The sequence below is a fragment of the Moschus berezovskii genome, chromosome 19 (genome assembly GCF_049115385.1).
Source record: "Moschus berezovskii isolate FMDL1 chromosome 19, NW_MosBer_1.0, whole genome shotgun sequence".
Classification (NCBI taxonomy): domain Eukaryota; kingdom Metazoa; phylum Chordata; class Mammalia; order Artiodactyla; family Moschidae; genus Moschus; species Moschus berezovskii.
In genome coordinates, this window is record NC_142478.1 from 68,818,515 (window position 1) to 68,833,181 (window position 14,667).

At 49.9% G+C, this 14,667-nt stretch overlaps 1 protein-coding gene across 4 annotated transcripts in view; it reads left to right on the forward strand.

Annotated features, from left to right (window-relative positions):
• The window catches only part of MYO18B (myosin XVIIIB), a 232,041-nt gene that overhangs the window by 2,032 nt on the left and 215,342 nt on the right, over positions 1–14,667 (forward strand). For 2 of the 4 annotated variants that reach the window (XM_055405416.2, XM_055405415.2), the window contains 3 exons: positions 4,181–4,319; positions 10,655–10,809; positions 12,566–12,726. In XM_055405416.2, the coding sequence (XP_055261391.2) occupies positions 10,773–10,809; positions 12,566–12,726 (198 nt within the window). In that variant the 5' untranslated portion in view covers positions 4,181–4,319; positions 10,655–10,772. The remainder of the gene's footprint in view (positions 1–4,180; positions 4,320–10,654; positions 10,810–12,565; positions 12,727–14,667) is intronic. The other 2 variants (XM_055405418.2, XM_055405414.2) reach the window with 1 other exon arrangement.

Genomic DNA, 14,667 nt, shown 5'->3' on the forward strand with positions numbered 1-14,667 from the left:
AACAGGTAGTTAGTTGCAGTGGTATGTGACATATTGCTAATTTTTTAAAATTAATATATTTTTAGAGCAATTTTAGATTCACAGCAAAATTGAGGAGAAGGTACAGAGATTTCCCATATACCCCCTGCTTCCTCCATTCGTAGCCTCCCTTATAATCCCCCCCAAGGGTGGGACATTTGTTAACGGCTGATGGACCTACACTGACGCGTCATCGTCCCCCCGAGTCCGCGTCCCACACGAGGGCTCGCTCTCGGTGCTGTATATTTGTGGGTTTGGGAAACACATCACGGTATGTGTCCATCATGATGGTGTCATAGAAAATAGTTTCACCGCTCTAAGAATCCTCTATGCCCCCCATAGTCATCCTTCCCGCTCCTCAGCTCCCAGCAGTCACTGATCGTTTTCATGTCTCCATAGTTTTGCCTTTTCCAGAATGGCACATAGTTGGAATCGACAAGATGTAGTCTTTACAGATTGGGTACTTTTCATTTAGCAATGTGCATTTAAGTTTCCACGTCTTTTCATGGGACCCCTAATTTTTAAGCTATGTGAAACTAAATTATTTGAAAAATGGAGAAAGTCAGTTTGAAGCAAGTGGAGGGCCCCCAGGTGCTGTCAAATCCAGCCCCACCTGTACACAGATGGGGCAGCTGAGGTTCAGAGAGGGTTAGCAACTTGCCAAGGACACACAGCTTTGCAGTGACAGCACTGAGTTTACAACAGCCACTGCCTTCAAGTCAGGCTCCCCATTTTAGGAATAATAACCCAATTTTCCCAGTAACAGGCTTCCCTAGTGGCTCAGACAGTAAAGAATCTGCCTGCAATGCAGGAGATGCAGGTTCGATCCCTGGGTCAGGAATATCCCCTGGAGAAGGGAATGGCAACCCATTCCAGTATTCTTGCCTGGAAAATTTCATGTAGCCTGGCAGGCTACAGTTCATGGGGTTACAAAGAGTCAGACACGGCTGAAAAAACACTTTCACTTCCCTGATAACCCCCACCCCGAAAGCCTCCACTATCATCCCCCAAACCTCAAAGGAAAGAATTAAATCTCAGTTCTAGTTTCGACAAAAATTAACTTTCATCACACAAACAAGGTCATTGGGATGAGAGCTCAGAACCGTCAAGGCAGGTGTCATTCCCACTCTCCTTCCACTCCTGCACTCACTTGCTCTCTCGCTCACACACACATGTACACACACACGTACACACACACAGACACACACACACACACGTACACACACACACACGCACACACACACCATTCTTTCTGAAGGACCCAGTCACCATCAGCTTCATCTGAATCACCTCCTCCTGCCCCCACCATGACTCACGCAGCTCCGTAATTTTCCTTTCAGCTACACTGGGCTTCTCCCTGATAACTTCATTATTTTGAGGAACTACAGTTTGTGGCAGCACGGGAAAGATCTTGGAGATTGGGTGAGGTGGATTTACCAAATAATGTGGCCAGAACTGGTGCTCACGGTGGCAGGAAGTTCAAGGTCCAGGGGTCCCAAGAGAATTTTTCCCTGCCCATAAAAGACTGCGTGCATTTTCAGCTGTTTCTTGAGTACCAGCTGGGGTTTGAGTTTCAGTTTCATGGAGGGCAACTGGATTAGCTGTCAAGACAGAGAGAGATGGTTGTTCACCAGGATTAAATGTCTCCATGCTGGGTATTGCTGTAAGCTTGGTCAGGAGCGATCAGCCCCATTTTACAGATCGGGAAGTGAGATTTAGAGGGTTAAGTGACCCAAGATCATGCAGAGTGAAATGAAAGTGGGACTTGGCGCCTTACTGCCAGAGACTTGTTTATTTGGTCTAGTATAATCAACAGCATGAGCTGAAATAAGCAATTATGCAATGCTGTTCCACAGATGACAAAGCTGATTCCAACTCATTTAATCCACTGCCAGTCTAGGAGGGGGCACGGTACTATCCCAGTCTTACCCGGAAATCTGAGAATCAGAGAGGGTTAGTGGCTTGCCTGGGGCCGCAGAGCCACTGAGTGGTGATGGGCCCAGGAGTGAGTGCTCCTCTTCTGTCAGCAGTGAGCTGACTCGCTCTCTCAGTTCTCGCTGTGCCACATCCACGTGTTGTTTGAAGCGAGGTTATTTTGCTTTTCTCCCTCTTACCGCTCCTCTCCACTTGACATGACGCTCCTACAGCAGGGCTTCTTAACCTCAGCCCTGCTGGCGTTTGGGACTGAATAATTCCTTGTTGCGGTGGGGATGGGGCAGCTGTGCTGAGCACTGGAGGCTGTTTCCCGGAACCCTGGCCTCCACCCACTAGTACCTTGTCTCCAGTTGTGACGACCAAAAATGCTTTTATGCCAAGTCGCTGCAGTCCTGTCCAACTCTTTACAACGACCCCATGGACTGTAGCCTGACAGGCTCCTCTGTCCATGGGATTCTCCAGGCCAGGATACTGAAGTGGGTGGCCACGCCCTACTCCAGGGGATCTTCCCAACCCAGGTATCGAACCGGCATCTCTTACATCTCCTGCACCGGCAGGAGAGTCCTTTTCCACTAGTGCCACCAAATGCCTGTGGGTGAGCACAGTCACCACCTGTTGAAAACCCTCTCTAGTCTAGTCTCACTCTGTCCGACAGCACTTTCTTTGATAATAGACATGTTCTGTATCTGTGCTGTCCAATATGGTAGCCACTAGCCACGGGAGTTGGTGATGGACAGGAAGGCCTGACGTGCTGTGATTCATGGGGTTGCAAAGAGTCGGACACGACTGAGCGACTGAACTGAACTGAGCCACATGTCAAACATGAAATGTGCCCGTTGCAACTGAGAGGCTGAAACTTACATTCATTTACATTTAAATAGCCCCACGTGGCTAATGGGGCTTCCCAAGTGGCTCAGTGGTAAACGATCCTGCCTGCCAATGCAGGAGACCCAGGTTCAATCCCTGGGTCGAGAAGATTCCCTGGAGGAGGAAATGGCAACCCACTCCAGTATTCTTGCCTGGAGGAGAATCCCACGGACAGAGAAGTGTAGCGGACTATATAGTCCATGGGGTTGCAAAGAGTCAGACGTGACTTAGGGACTAAATAGCAGGAGCAATGTGGCTAATGGCTGCTGTATTAACAGCAAAGCTCCAGGTAGCAACACAGCAGGAGTAGAAAGACAGACATATATGGAGCAATTAAACCCTGAAAACAATCAGGGGAACCTCACAGCAGAAGCCTGACCAGCCTCTTGCTTCACTGTAGCAACAGGAAACACCAAACTGGTATTCTGCGGGATCTGGGAGCCATGAGAAATTTCTCACCTGGGAAATGGTTGAAGGCTCCTGATGAGAAAACTGGGGGTCGATCCCGTTGGTGTCGTAGGTGGATCCCTATGTGTTGCTCCAGAGAGAACCGGGGCCAGGATGTACTCATCCTGGCAGATTAGCTCTCTGGACAGGAGGGAAGAAGCGGCAGGCCCCGGGCACTGGGAGACGAGGACCCTGGTTCTGCTGCTGTAGGAGCTGTGGGTCCTCAGCCGAGTCCCTTCCTTTCCCTGCTTGACAGACACCAGGACCGGAGAAGGTGGGTTTTCTGGCCTCTGAGGGCTGTGCAGGTCTGCTCTAATAAAAAAGCAATTAGAGCAGATCCCCCGTGTCCCACCTCGTACTGAGCTCCCCAGCACTGGATGTGACCAACGAGGCACTCGTCGGTCCTCCATCCAGGAAATTCCTTGTGAGCAGGGCTGGACCTCTGAGCTTCTCTTATGGAAGATGAATCCTCCTAGTCCTCTCCTGTCCATCCATCTCAAGTCCTCACCTGCTTTGCCCTCCCTCCTTCTAGCCTGTCCTGTCTCTTCATGCGCTCTCTTTCCTTCTGCTAACCTCCCTACCTTTGTTTCCCACTTATGCCTCTCCCCGTTCTCCCCTTCTAGGAGGATGTGGGTTGTTGTGAGTGACCCGAATCCTCACCCGCTTGCTGGCTGTGGGGTTCTCTTGTCCTGATTAAGGGAGAGGGGCCTGTGTGCTGACCAGGTCCCTTTTCATTCCCACCTGGCTCTGTGACCACCAGACACAAGGTCTGAGTGAGACTGGCTGGACCATGTGCAAATCATGAGTCACTTTTGCCGTTTAGCCTCTAGATAGCAAGCAGCAGTCGTCATTCCCTCATTCTACACCCAGGGCAGACATTAATAATCAATCAGATCACCCTTTTCCTTCCAAGCCCAGACAGAAGCTCAGAGTCCTTCCCGAATAACACTCCAGACACAACTACTCATCTATCAGAAGTGATGAGTTGAAACTACTTGCCTCCCAGCTGTATTGGTCAGGATCCTGAGGAAAGAGCTTGACCTTCTTACCAGGTGAGCTCAGGCAAGTGCCTCAACTTATCTGAGTCTCTGCTCTACTGGAGTGATGCCAACCACGTGGTTGCTGTCTTGGGGATGAAATGGGATAATGGATTTTAAGATAATTAAATTTCAGGTCTAGTAGGAACTTAAGAGGGCTGAGAGCAGTTTAGGTGTAAGGTTTCTATCTCAGTGCTTGTCACAGAGTAGGTTCTCCCTAAATGTGGGTGAATCATCCAGTTCTGGGTCCTGGGCTGGGGTCTCCAGGCTGACTTTGACCGCGGAGTCAAACGAAGATGAAAAGATGACTGCAAGCAGTTATCAGTGATTAAGCATGTGGGTATGTGGCTGTCCTCTTCCCATTTTATGGCTGAGAAAATTGAGTCTCAGAGAACCTCCTAGGCTCCCCACAAGGTAATAGCGGCAGCAGGACACGAACTTGGGCCATGATAAGAGATGCAGATACAGACGGCACAAGAAGACATCAGCAATCCCTGCCACAGACTCGCTGGCAATGGCCTGCTCTGTTCCTTGCCAGCTACACTCCTAATTATCCTTCCATTCCTTCATTCAGTCATTCAGCAAATATGCATTGAGAGCAAAGTACGTGCCAGGACCTGTTCTAGGCTCTGGGGCCGCATATGTGAAGAGAATAGGTGGAAATGCTGCACCTCTTAGAGGCCATGTTCTGCACGAGGAGTCAAAAACTAGAGAAGAAACACACAGCACGATGGACAGTAAGTGCTGCGGGGGAAAGAGCAAAATCAGATGATGAATGGCCCTGGGACAGGGTGGAATGGGGCTATGTAGCCATTTACATAGGATGCTGAAGGCAGGATCATCGAGAATATGACTCTGAGCAAAGACTTGAAAGAGGAGAAGATGTGAGCCATGCAGAAGGAAAAGTGTGTGAAGCAGAAAGAGCAGAATGTGCAAAGGTCCTGAGGTGGGAACCCATGTGGAAGGATGCATCCAGGTCAGTGTCACTGAAGGAGAGGAACAGGGGGGGCCCTGAGGGCTCTGTGAGTCACCATCAAGACTCGGGAATTTGTCCTTTGAGACAGGTGAAGTCATTGGAGGATTAGCTGCTGGGTCAAGGCTGGACCTTGAGGGGTGAGGGGGGAAGCCTTGAGGCCACTCATATCAGCATGTCTACATGGAAAACTGTTTCAAACCATCCCTGGCTTTGGGAGTGACCTTTCCTTTCACCAGCCCTCCTCACCCCTGAGGGAAGACTTGAGACTTCATCCCATGAATTCAGACGATCTGGGGCCTCTTCATGGGCTTAAAACGGCAGCTGATGAGGCAGGTGTGAGTTTCAGGCCTGGATGAGAATGCGGTGATAAGAACACTTGCTTAAATTAAGGCTTGACAAAGCCGCCACAGTAGGGTTGGATCCTGATCCTGGGTCAGTGGGGCTGGCCTGGTGCCTCTGAGTGGCAGGACGTGAGGAGTAAAGGCAGAGCCTGAGCCCTCTCGCTGCCCCCATGTGCTCCAGCCCTCTGGGCCGGCCCACGGCCCAGTTGAGGACAGCCCAGACCATCAGCCAGGATCCCCCCTGGAGCCTTGAAGCTGAAGGCTGTTCTTGGGAAGCAGCCACTGACCTGGCCGCGGCCGGATGGGAAATGTTGGGAGTCGGGGCAGGGCTGTGACCAGGGCAGCCACCTCACGTCAGGCCTATTCATAACCTAGGCACCTGCTGCCCAGGCGTGTAGCAGAGCGGATTACGGCTGTAAGTCACTCTGGGACACTCCAGTGTCTCCTAAGGGAATGAGTCGGGAGGAGGGTCTTTTGTCCTTTTCTCGGCCCTCTCTCATCTCCCCAGGGATCTGGCCGCCCGCTTATTCTCCAGCTCAACCTCACGTGCCTTTACAAGCGGGAGAGCCCACACTATGGGGTCTTTTTCTTATGCAAAGACTTGGCTGTTGCACTTGAACGAGTTTTCAGGGTCTCCCGTGGGCCCCTGACCTCATCAGAGCTGAAATATCCCTTGTTCAGTCTTGGGCTCTTGTGATTTCACCCTTGCCAGGCCCTGCAGGAACGCTACGGTGTCAGCTAGTGCTGTGCTGACAGTGTTTAACAGACCGGCTCTAGGAGTAAAAGCCCCGATTTGTGACTTTTCCTAGCTTCTATAGTGTAAACACTCCCTGCGCTGATTTCAAGCTATCACGTGACAGCAACCCACTGCGGAGTTGGAAAGCAAGGGCCCCAGTAGGCTCTCGCGAGATGATGAAATTCACTTGACATCACCTCACGCGGGGTTGGTAAACGAGAGCCACAATAGGATCTCACGAGATACTGGGAGTGGGCGTGAAGTCGCCCCACGCCACACACCTGGAAAGCTAGGGCCACAGTGTGCTCTCGCGAGATGATCGGAGTCGACGTCCTCTCGCACGGGGTTATAAAGCAAGGGCTACGATGGGGTCTCGCGAGATGGGTTCGCCTCAGCGAGATCCGTCTTATCAACTTCCCGGATGTGCAGCTACCTGCGTGAGGAGAGATTGCTTGGAATGATGTTGAGGCTGTTTTCTTATGGATAAGTTACTGACAATAGCTACTGACAGGCCAGAGGGGCTGTTGAAAACTTGTGAACCATGGTAACTCTGACAGTCGGAGATGGGGGGCTGGGGTCTCTTCCAAGAGCGGGCAGTGAGGGACCCTACTCATAGCTGCTGCTAAGTCACTTCAGTCGTGTCCGACTCTGTGTGACCCCATAGACTGAAGCCCACCAGGCTCCCCCGTCCCTGGGATTCTCCAGGCAAGAACACTGGAGTAGGTTGCTCATAGCTAGAAGTAAGAAAAGTCGAAGGGGGAGGAAAGAGGCCTTTTCCTCCCCTCCTGACCCCCTTCACTAAGATTTTGGTGTATCGTTTACGATCTGGGTATCCCCAGGGGTTTGTTTATAGGCACCTCCACAAATACCAAAATCCGTGGAGGCCCAAGTCCCTTATATAAAAAGGAGTAATATTTACCATAATATTTACCTATAGTCCAGCACAGTTTTCCTCGTGTACTTTTAACCATCTCAAGATTACTAATAATATCGAATGCAGTGCGGATGCTGTCAGCAGTTATAAACACGATGTAAATGCTATATAAATACAATGTAAATGTGAATACAGTGTAAATAGTTGTCAGGGCACAGCAAATTCAAATTTTGCTTTTTGAAACTTTCTGGATATTTTTACTACCCTCCCCCAACCCAGTTTCTTTAATCCACACTTGGTGGACTTTTCAGTTGCAGAACCTGGGCATGTGGAAGGGCTCTTCATTTTCTGTGTGGAGTGCTTTGTTACTTGCCCGTTTTGGAGTGTGTTCTACGTGCATGCCAGTATTGTCCTCCGCCGACTTTACAAGACAACACTAGCACCTTTTAGTGTGACTGCAAGTGTTTACCAGTGGAACCTGAGACACTGCAGGCGGGATGGGAAAACAGTTGCGCTGTTTCTTAAAAAGTTAAAGTTAGCAGACAACCCAGTAGTGCCACCTCCTAAGAATCTCCCTAAGAGAAGTGGGAACACATGGGTACCAAGTGGAAACACAGCACACCAAGAGGTACAGGGCTATTCATAGCAGCATAATTCATCTTGCCCCAAAGTGGAAACAGCCCAAACGCCCATCAGCTGGTGAATGGATAAAGAGGGTGTGGTTTATCCATAAAAAATGGAATGCTGATGTATGCAAAAATACAGAAAAACCTTAAAAACATGCAAAATGAAAGAAGCCACATGTAAAATACTGCATTCTCTAGGATTCATCTGTATCAGAAGTCTGGGGCTGAGTGAGGGTGGGAACAGCTAGTGACTGCAAATAGGCATGAAGGCTCTTTAGGGGGTGATTCTGGTCAAATCGCCCAGAGTTGCAAAACAATGTAAATTTATCTTAAAAAACTAAGTTTATCAAAAAGCATCTAAGTGTGTACTTACAATGAACGAAGCTTACAGCAGGCGTGGAAGTTATACCTAGGTGAAGCGGTTTTTAACAGTTTAATCTTTTATTACTGACACCTGGATCCAAGGCTGACAGGTTCTTTCCACTTTGGGTTTGCTGATTTACATTCCCCCCCCAGACATTTCTGTTTATACTGTGGAAATAAATAGACCATTAAACTCTCTTCAGCAGGTTCTTACTGATGCTGTCCTTCTAGAAGTCTGACAATGGGATGGATAAAGTTGTTTTATTAATAAAATGTTCTTAAGCATCCTTTTCAGGGATTCATACTATTCCTTCAACTCGGATGTGTGCTAATTTATTCGGCTTCTCTAGTTACTGGAGGCTCAGGTGATAAAGAATCCGCCTGCAGTGCAGGAGACCCTGGTTCGATTCCTGGATCGGGAAGATCTGCTAGGGAAAGGATAGGCTACCCATTCCAGTATTCTTGGGCTTACCTTGTGACTCAGCTGCTGAAGAATCCACCTGCAGTGCAGAAAACCTGAGTTCAGTCCCTGGGTTGGAAAGATCCCCTGGAGAAGGGAAAGGCTACCCATTCCAGTATTCTTGCCTGGAGAATTCCATGGACTGTATAGTCCATGGGGTCCCAAAGGGTTGGACATGACTGAGCAACTCTCACTTTTAGGACTTTTAGTCCTACAAGCAACACAGTGATGATGTATTTCTGGTTGAGGATCACTTCCTCAATTTGTTTTCCAGAAGAGGACTTTCTAGGTCAGAAGTTGTGTATGTTTGTTAAGGTTTTGAAAATGATGCTAAAGATGCTTAATCTTTTTCTCAAAGCTCTCAGTCAGTTAAATAGCCAAGGTTTCCTGCACTTTCCTCATTTTCCTGGTCAAATTATATAGGCAATTACTCCCTCACAAAAGAAACGCACACTTTTCTGTGATTTCAGAAATCTGGAGAGTGGCTGCTCTGTGTGTGTCGGTGGGGGGGGGGGGGGATGTGGAATAGTTACTAGAAGGGAGTACGAGGGATTGTCAGAGTTGGTAATGTTTGTTTTTTTAATCGATGTGATTTTATACAGTAAAATAATCTGTTTTAGTTGTACAGCTGAATGAATTTTTACATGTGATATACTAGTGTAACCAGCACTCTGTCAACCTAAATAAACCTAGGAGGAAATAATAATAAGTTTGGTATTAAAGAATTGCATTTTGAGATACTCAGATTCTGATTGCAAAGCAGTGTCCTGCTGGGGAGTAAAATTCAGGGACTTTTAAAGGCTTAAGGGGAGGTTTGCATTACAAAGAACTGTAATTGATGTTGGAGGCCAAAGCTGGTCTTCCTTAAGGTGACTGAGCACTGAGGCTGTCACTTTGAGGGAGGTCGAAGTTCCTCTCTGAAACAAACCTCAGGGATTCTTGCAGAGTCCTTGTAATAACCTGCCATTTGCACCAGTCCCGAAGTTCTGTGGTTGCAGTTGGGGAGGACGTGTATGAGGAGCACCTCCTTAATGGCCTGCCAGCTATGTTGTAAAACCCCTTGACATGAGTGACTCCATTTAACTTCACATTTCACAGCTCATATCAAGATATAAGACATTTCCATTTTCCTAGAAAGTTCCCCTTGTGCTCTTCCCATCTGAACCCTAACAGCTCCTCTCACTTCCATCGCTATAGATGAGATTTGTGTGTTTATTATTTATAATATTTATATGCTGTGTTGTTGTTTAGTCGCTAAGTTGGACTCTGTGACTCCCATGGACCTCAGCACACTAGGCTTCCCTGTCCTTCACTATCTCCCGGAGTTTGCTCAAACTCATGTCCATGGAGTCGGTGACGCCATCCAACCATCTCATCCTCTGTTGCCCCCTTGTCCTCCTGCCCCCAGTTTTTCCCAGTGAGTTGGCTTTTCACATCAGGTAGCCAAAGTATTGGGGCTTTAGCATCAGTCCTTCCAAATTATATACTATAGTCATACATAAAAGAATATTTCAAATTAAATTAAAATGTACTTTTAAAGAATTTTAATCAAAAATATTTTTATTTTATAATTTTAATTAAGATTATTTTTAATACTTTAAGTTCAAATTTAATATATTTTAAAATAACACCATGTTTTTATTTTAAAAGTTTAATAGTTTTAATCTGGTGACAGGGCAGGTTCTATCGTTGTGTTCTTTATGTGAGAGCCATTGAGCTATACATTTACAAGTACATACTTTTCTTGCTGTATACATCAAGAGAAAGTTAAAAGTGTGTGGTCAGGGTTGGCAAGAGTTTCAGGGCACTGTCCACTCCATAGCCAGCAGCTCTCTGCTGACCATATTCCTCCCAGATGTAAATGACAGTGAGCTGTGCCTGGCTTGGTCCCTGGCATCGGAGGGGGTGGGTGCTGGGCGGTGCCCACGAGCTAACCTGCCTCTCTTCTCTCCCTCCTGTGTCTCCATGGGTCAGCCTTTGTTCATCACCTCATGCGCTGCCTGTGTCCATAAAGCTGCATCCCGTGCTGCCTGGCAGAGAGCTCCGTCTCGTCTCATCTCAACTCACCTCACGGTGCTGGCACTGCCTCAGCATGGCCATCTCGTCACGCCTCGCCCTGTGGGAGCAGAAGGAAAGTAGCACTCAGGGCTCGGGCTGCAGCCTCAGGGGCCAGCCGGACCCTCCAAGGACGTGTCCTAGCCCTGCTGTCTAAGGCTACCCCCTCCCACCTCAGGCAGAGGTTCTGTCATCCAGAGCTCCCCTGGCGCGTGTCCAGGCTCCCTTTCATCTGCCTCAGTTAGCCATGGCATCTCCAGCCTAGCCAGGCATTAGTGACCATGCCCTTGATTCCTCCCATGGCTGCTGTTCTCTGTCCCTCAGGAGGCGATGGCAGGGGAGTGAAGGTAGACCAGCTGTCCCAGCACCATCCTCATGGCAGCTCTGATGAGCACAGGGGTTTGTGTCGGGGAGAGTGGGTGGGAAAGCAGGGGGACCAGAGGCAGGGCTGCCGGCTGCCAGGCTTATGCCGTGGGCATATGTTTCTGAGGTCCCTGCCTTCTGTCACCCATGGAGAACTGGAAACAGGCGCTTCTTCCCACTGATGGCTCCTTTCCCTGTTGTCTTTGTTGTGAGAATCTGTAGAGGGCTGCCTCTTTCTTTCGTGCCTGTTATCTCTCCTGTCCCTCACCCCTGCCCTTGTGCATGTGATTTGATGAATTGGAGGCTGAAGGGTGTGGTGGTTGAGAAGTGCCTCCTGGCTGCCTCTGCCCCTTGCTGATCTGACGTGGCACAGACGGATGCTGGGGGGAGCGGAATGACGCCCACCCTAGAGTGTGCCTTTCACTCTCACAGTATGGGTCTCAGTCCACGTGGAGAGGCGCAGAGGAAACGTGAGCCCAACCTCCCGTGTCCCTCGCTTCTCTCCTCCTGGGCAGAGGCCTGCCTTATCTCTGGGCCTCTGCTCTGTCTCCTGGAGTTTCCTGTCTCCTTTAGATTCCTCTTTATCATTGGGGCTGTGGAGATCAAGTCTTTGCCAGACTCTCAGGGAGGACCTTGATAAGGAACTTGTTTTAAACCAGTGTGTAGCTCTGCCGTAGAATGCATAGAATGCTTGGAGTTGTTTTTTTCTTCCTTTAAACTCCTGAGCAGTCACAGCGATGCTGGATAAAGACAAACCCCTGTGGATCACATCCAGTCCCAGGTCTCCATCTCCAAGGTGGCAAGTCTCAGCTGCAATCCAAGTCCAGCCAGCTCTGGCTTGGACCGGGTTTCTGGGGGTAAAATGCAGGCTTTCCAGCCCAGTGTTGGGGAGTCCCTGGCTGCCCAGGTCCTGCCTTAAGGACCGTCAAGAAGTCAGGGCATGGGGTCAGTGGAGGGGGCTATAGCCATAGGGCTGGATCCTTAGATAAACCGTGGCTGCCAGCCTTGCCCTCCCTCACCATGCTCCTGGCACAGAAAGTGATTAAGGTGGTGAATTACTTAATCTATTTACCACAAGCTGAGATGGGACCAGAGAGTGTGGATGGTTCCCTGTGACCCGTCCCCTTCTGGAAGCTGTAAAAGCTTCTTTTGAATCAGGTCTTCCCAGAGATGGGGCTGTCCCACACCAAGGAAGGGAACCAGTGGGCTCCACTGTGCAAATCCGTACTATGAGGAAACTGGATCCAGGCGGAAATGGCACTGCCTGGGGCACCCTCAAGCTTGAGCGTTCCATTTTCACCTGTTGTCCCGAGGCTTCCCAGGGCTTCACCAGCTTTGCTGTGGCCTCTCGTATGCGGACTTGGTGTCCACTTGACCCCCTCCCCAATTCCGTCCAAGACTCTTAAAGGATAGTTTGACCCTGCTGGTTCATTCACTGAGCTCTCTCATTCCTTGCTTCTGCCAAACAGATTCGGGAAGAGGACAAGAGCCCTCCACCATCCTCGCCCCCTCCCCTTTTCTCTGTCATCCCAGGGGGCTTCATTAGGCAGCTGGTCCGAGAGACTGAGAAAGAGTCCAAGGAAGCCAGACTGAGGAAAGAGGCAGCACTTGCCTCTCCAGAACGAGAGGTAAGTGGCCCCACTGGAAAAGGACCAGGTGACTGTCAGCACCCACCCTCCTGTCCCGTGAGCCTCCTCTTGAGTCACTTGCCAGCCTCTGTTCCTCCTCGTTGAGGAGTGTCCTAGCTTTAATGTAATCTGTTGAACTCCTATACATTCGCCAAAACCCAGCTCAGATAGTACATCTCTAGAAAGCTCTCCCATTACCTTCCTCCTTCTGATTTCCCCTTCACCCTCTATGCCTGTCTTAATTTTGGTCAGCAGAGTAACTACTTGATCATGTGACTTATTCGACTAGGAATTCCTTAAGAGCAACAACTATCTCATTCAGTTCTATCTCGAGCAACTCTCATAGAACTTGGCCCATTGTTGAGTGAATGAGTGAATGGTATCAGTTGATGTATGATGGGGATCACTGACCACTACTTTTGCAGAAAGGGAAAACTAAATACTAGCCAAGGATGTATAGTTTGCTTTCAGTTAAGCAGGAAGGATGTTCAGTTGGTGTTCACCAGTTATTGCTGTATTGGTTGTTAAAATACCGAAACCCTTCCGTCCCAGGTGGTAAATGGCCATGGGCCCAAGTCCCCCAGGTGCCTTCCAGCAGCCATGCTCACCTGGGTCCCTTCCCCAAGTCCGTCAGAATTGCCACAAGCCAGTAATCAAAGGGTTACTGCTTGGTGCAGGAGGGGACCTCAGGACCCTGCTTCGGATGGCCTCCCTTCTGACTGGTTGGTGTCCACTAGATCTGAACAGTACTGCTGGATGGAAGCAGTAAGTGGACGAGGTGCAGTCCCAGTGCTTTAAGGACTTGCAGATTGATCCCAGCTGGTGTCCAGGGCCACTCCCTCCTCCCCCAGCTCTTTGGGCCAGGAAACCCTGGCAGGATGGTGAAGCTGGACACAGGGAAGCAGGCTTGGGTTGCAGTGTACCTGGAGCATGTCACAGTGTTAGCAGGAAGGGCCTCTCCTTGCATCTCTGCTGTGCCCTCTTGAGGCGGAGTGGATGCTTTGGTGATGGTACCAAGCGATGTGGTGGCCTCAGAGCCTGGAGTTGGCTTGAGCCCAGCAGGCAGCCTGGCTCTGCCTCCCACACCCCTTCATCTGTTGCTTGCTGGGCTGGTCCCCCATGTGCCTGCCCCTGTCCAACCCCAGTGGCTGTGCTGCATCAGGGAAGTCCTGTAGCCACTGAGCTGCTGAAATGCCCCTGCCAAATCCTTGTGGGGGAAGGTGTCAGGGTAGAGACTGTTCCCACACCTGCCTGACGAGGAGTAAGTAAGTGGAGGCCAAAGTCAGTCCTCCACAGGCTGTTGTTACGTTAATGGTCATGATGAGGGTTACTGTGTTCTGTTTCTCACTCGACAGGACTCACTGTCTGCTCTGGGGCTTGCTTGATACCCTGTACAACATGGGGGTAGATGGGATTATACCCACTTATCAGAGGTGGTGACTGAGGTTCAGAGAGGTAAAAGCACTTACTTGCTCAAGGTCATTAGGCCACATGGGGGCAGACAGAGCCAGAGGCTGTCTGTCCTCTGCTCTGGCAAGCTTCCTGGGAAAGGGCCAGTCTGGGGAGTGAGATGGCTGGTGTGGCGGCCACAATGGCCTGGTGAGGAAAGGGTTCCAGGAGCCTGTAAGCTGTGTGAGCGTTGCTGTGTGCAGGTTAAGAAGCAGAGCTGAGCAGAGGATGGGGACAGGCTGTCACTGCAGGGTGTGGAAGGTGCCTCTGAGCAGGATGGTCAGGCCTCAGACCACAACAGGTGTCTGAACCATAGGCCAAGATGTTCCTGGGCCTGGAGCAGGGCAGCCTCAGGACATGTTCCTGTGAGGCAGCAGGCCCTGGCTTGCTCCTGCCAGTTTAATTTTCCTGCTCCATCACTAAATAACTCTGGCCCCTCTCCCCTCACCCAGCACTGTTGGTTTTATTTGGTCTTCATAGAGTTCTTACAGG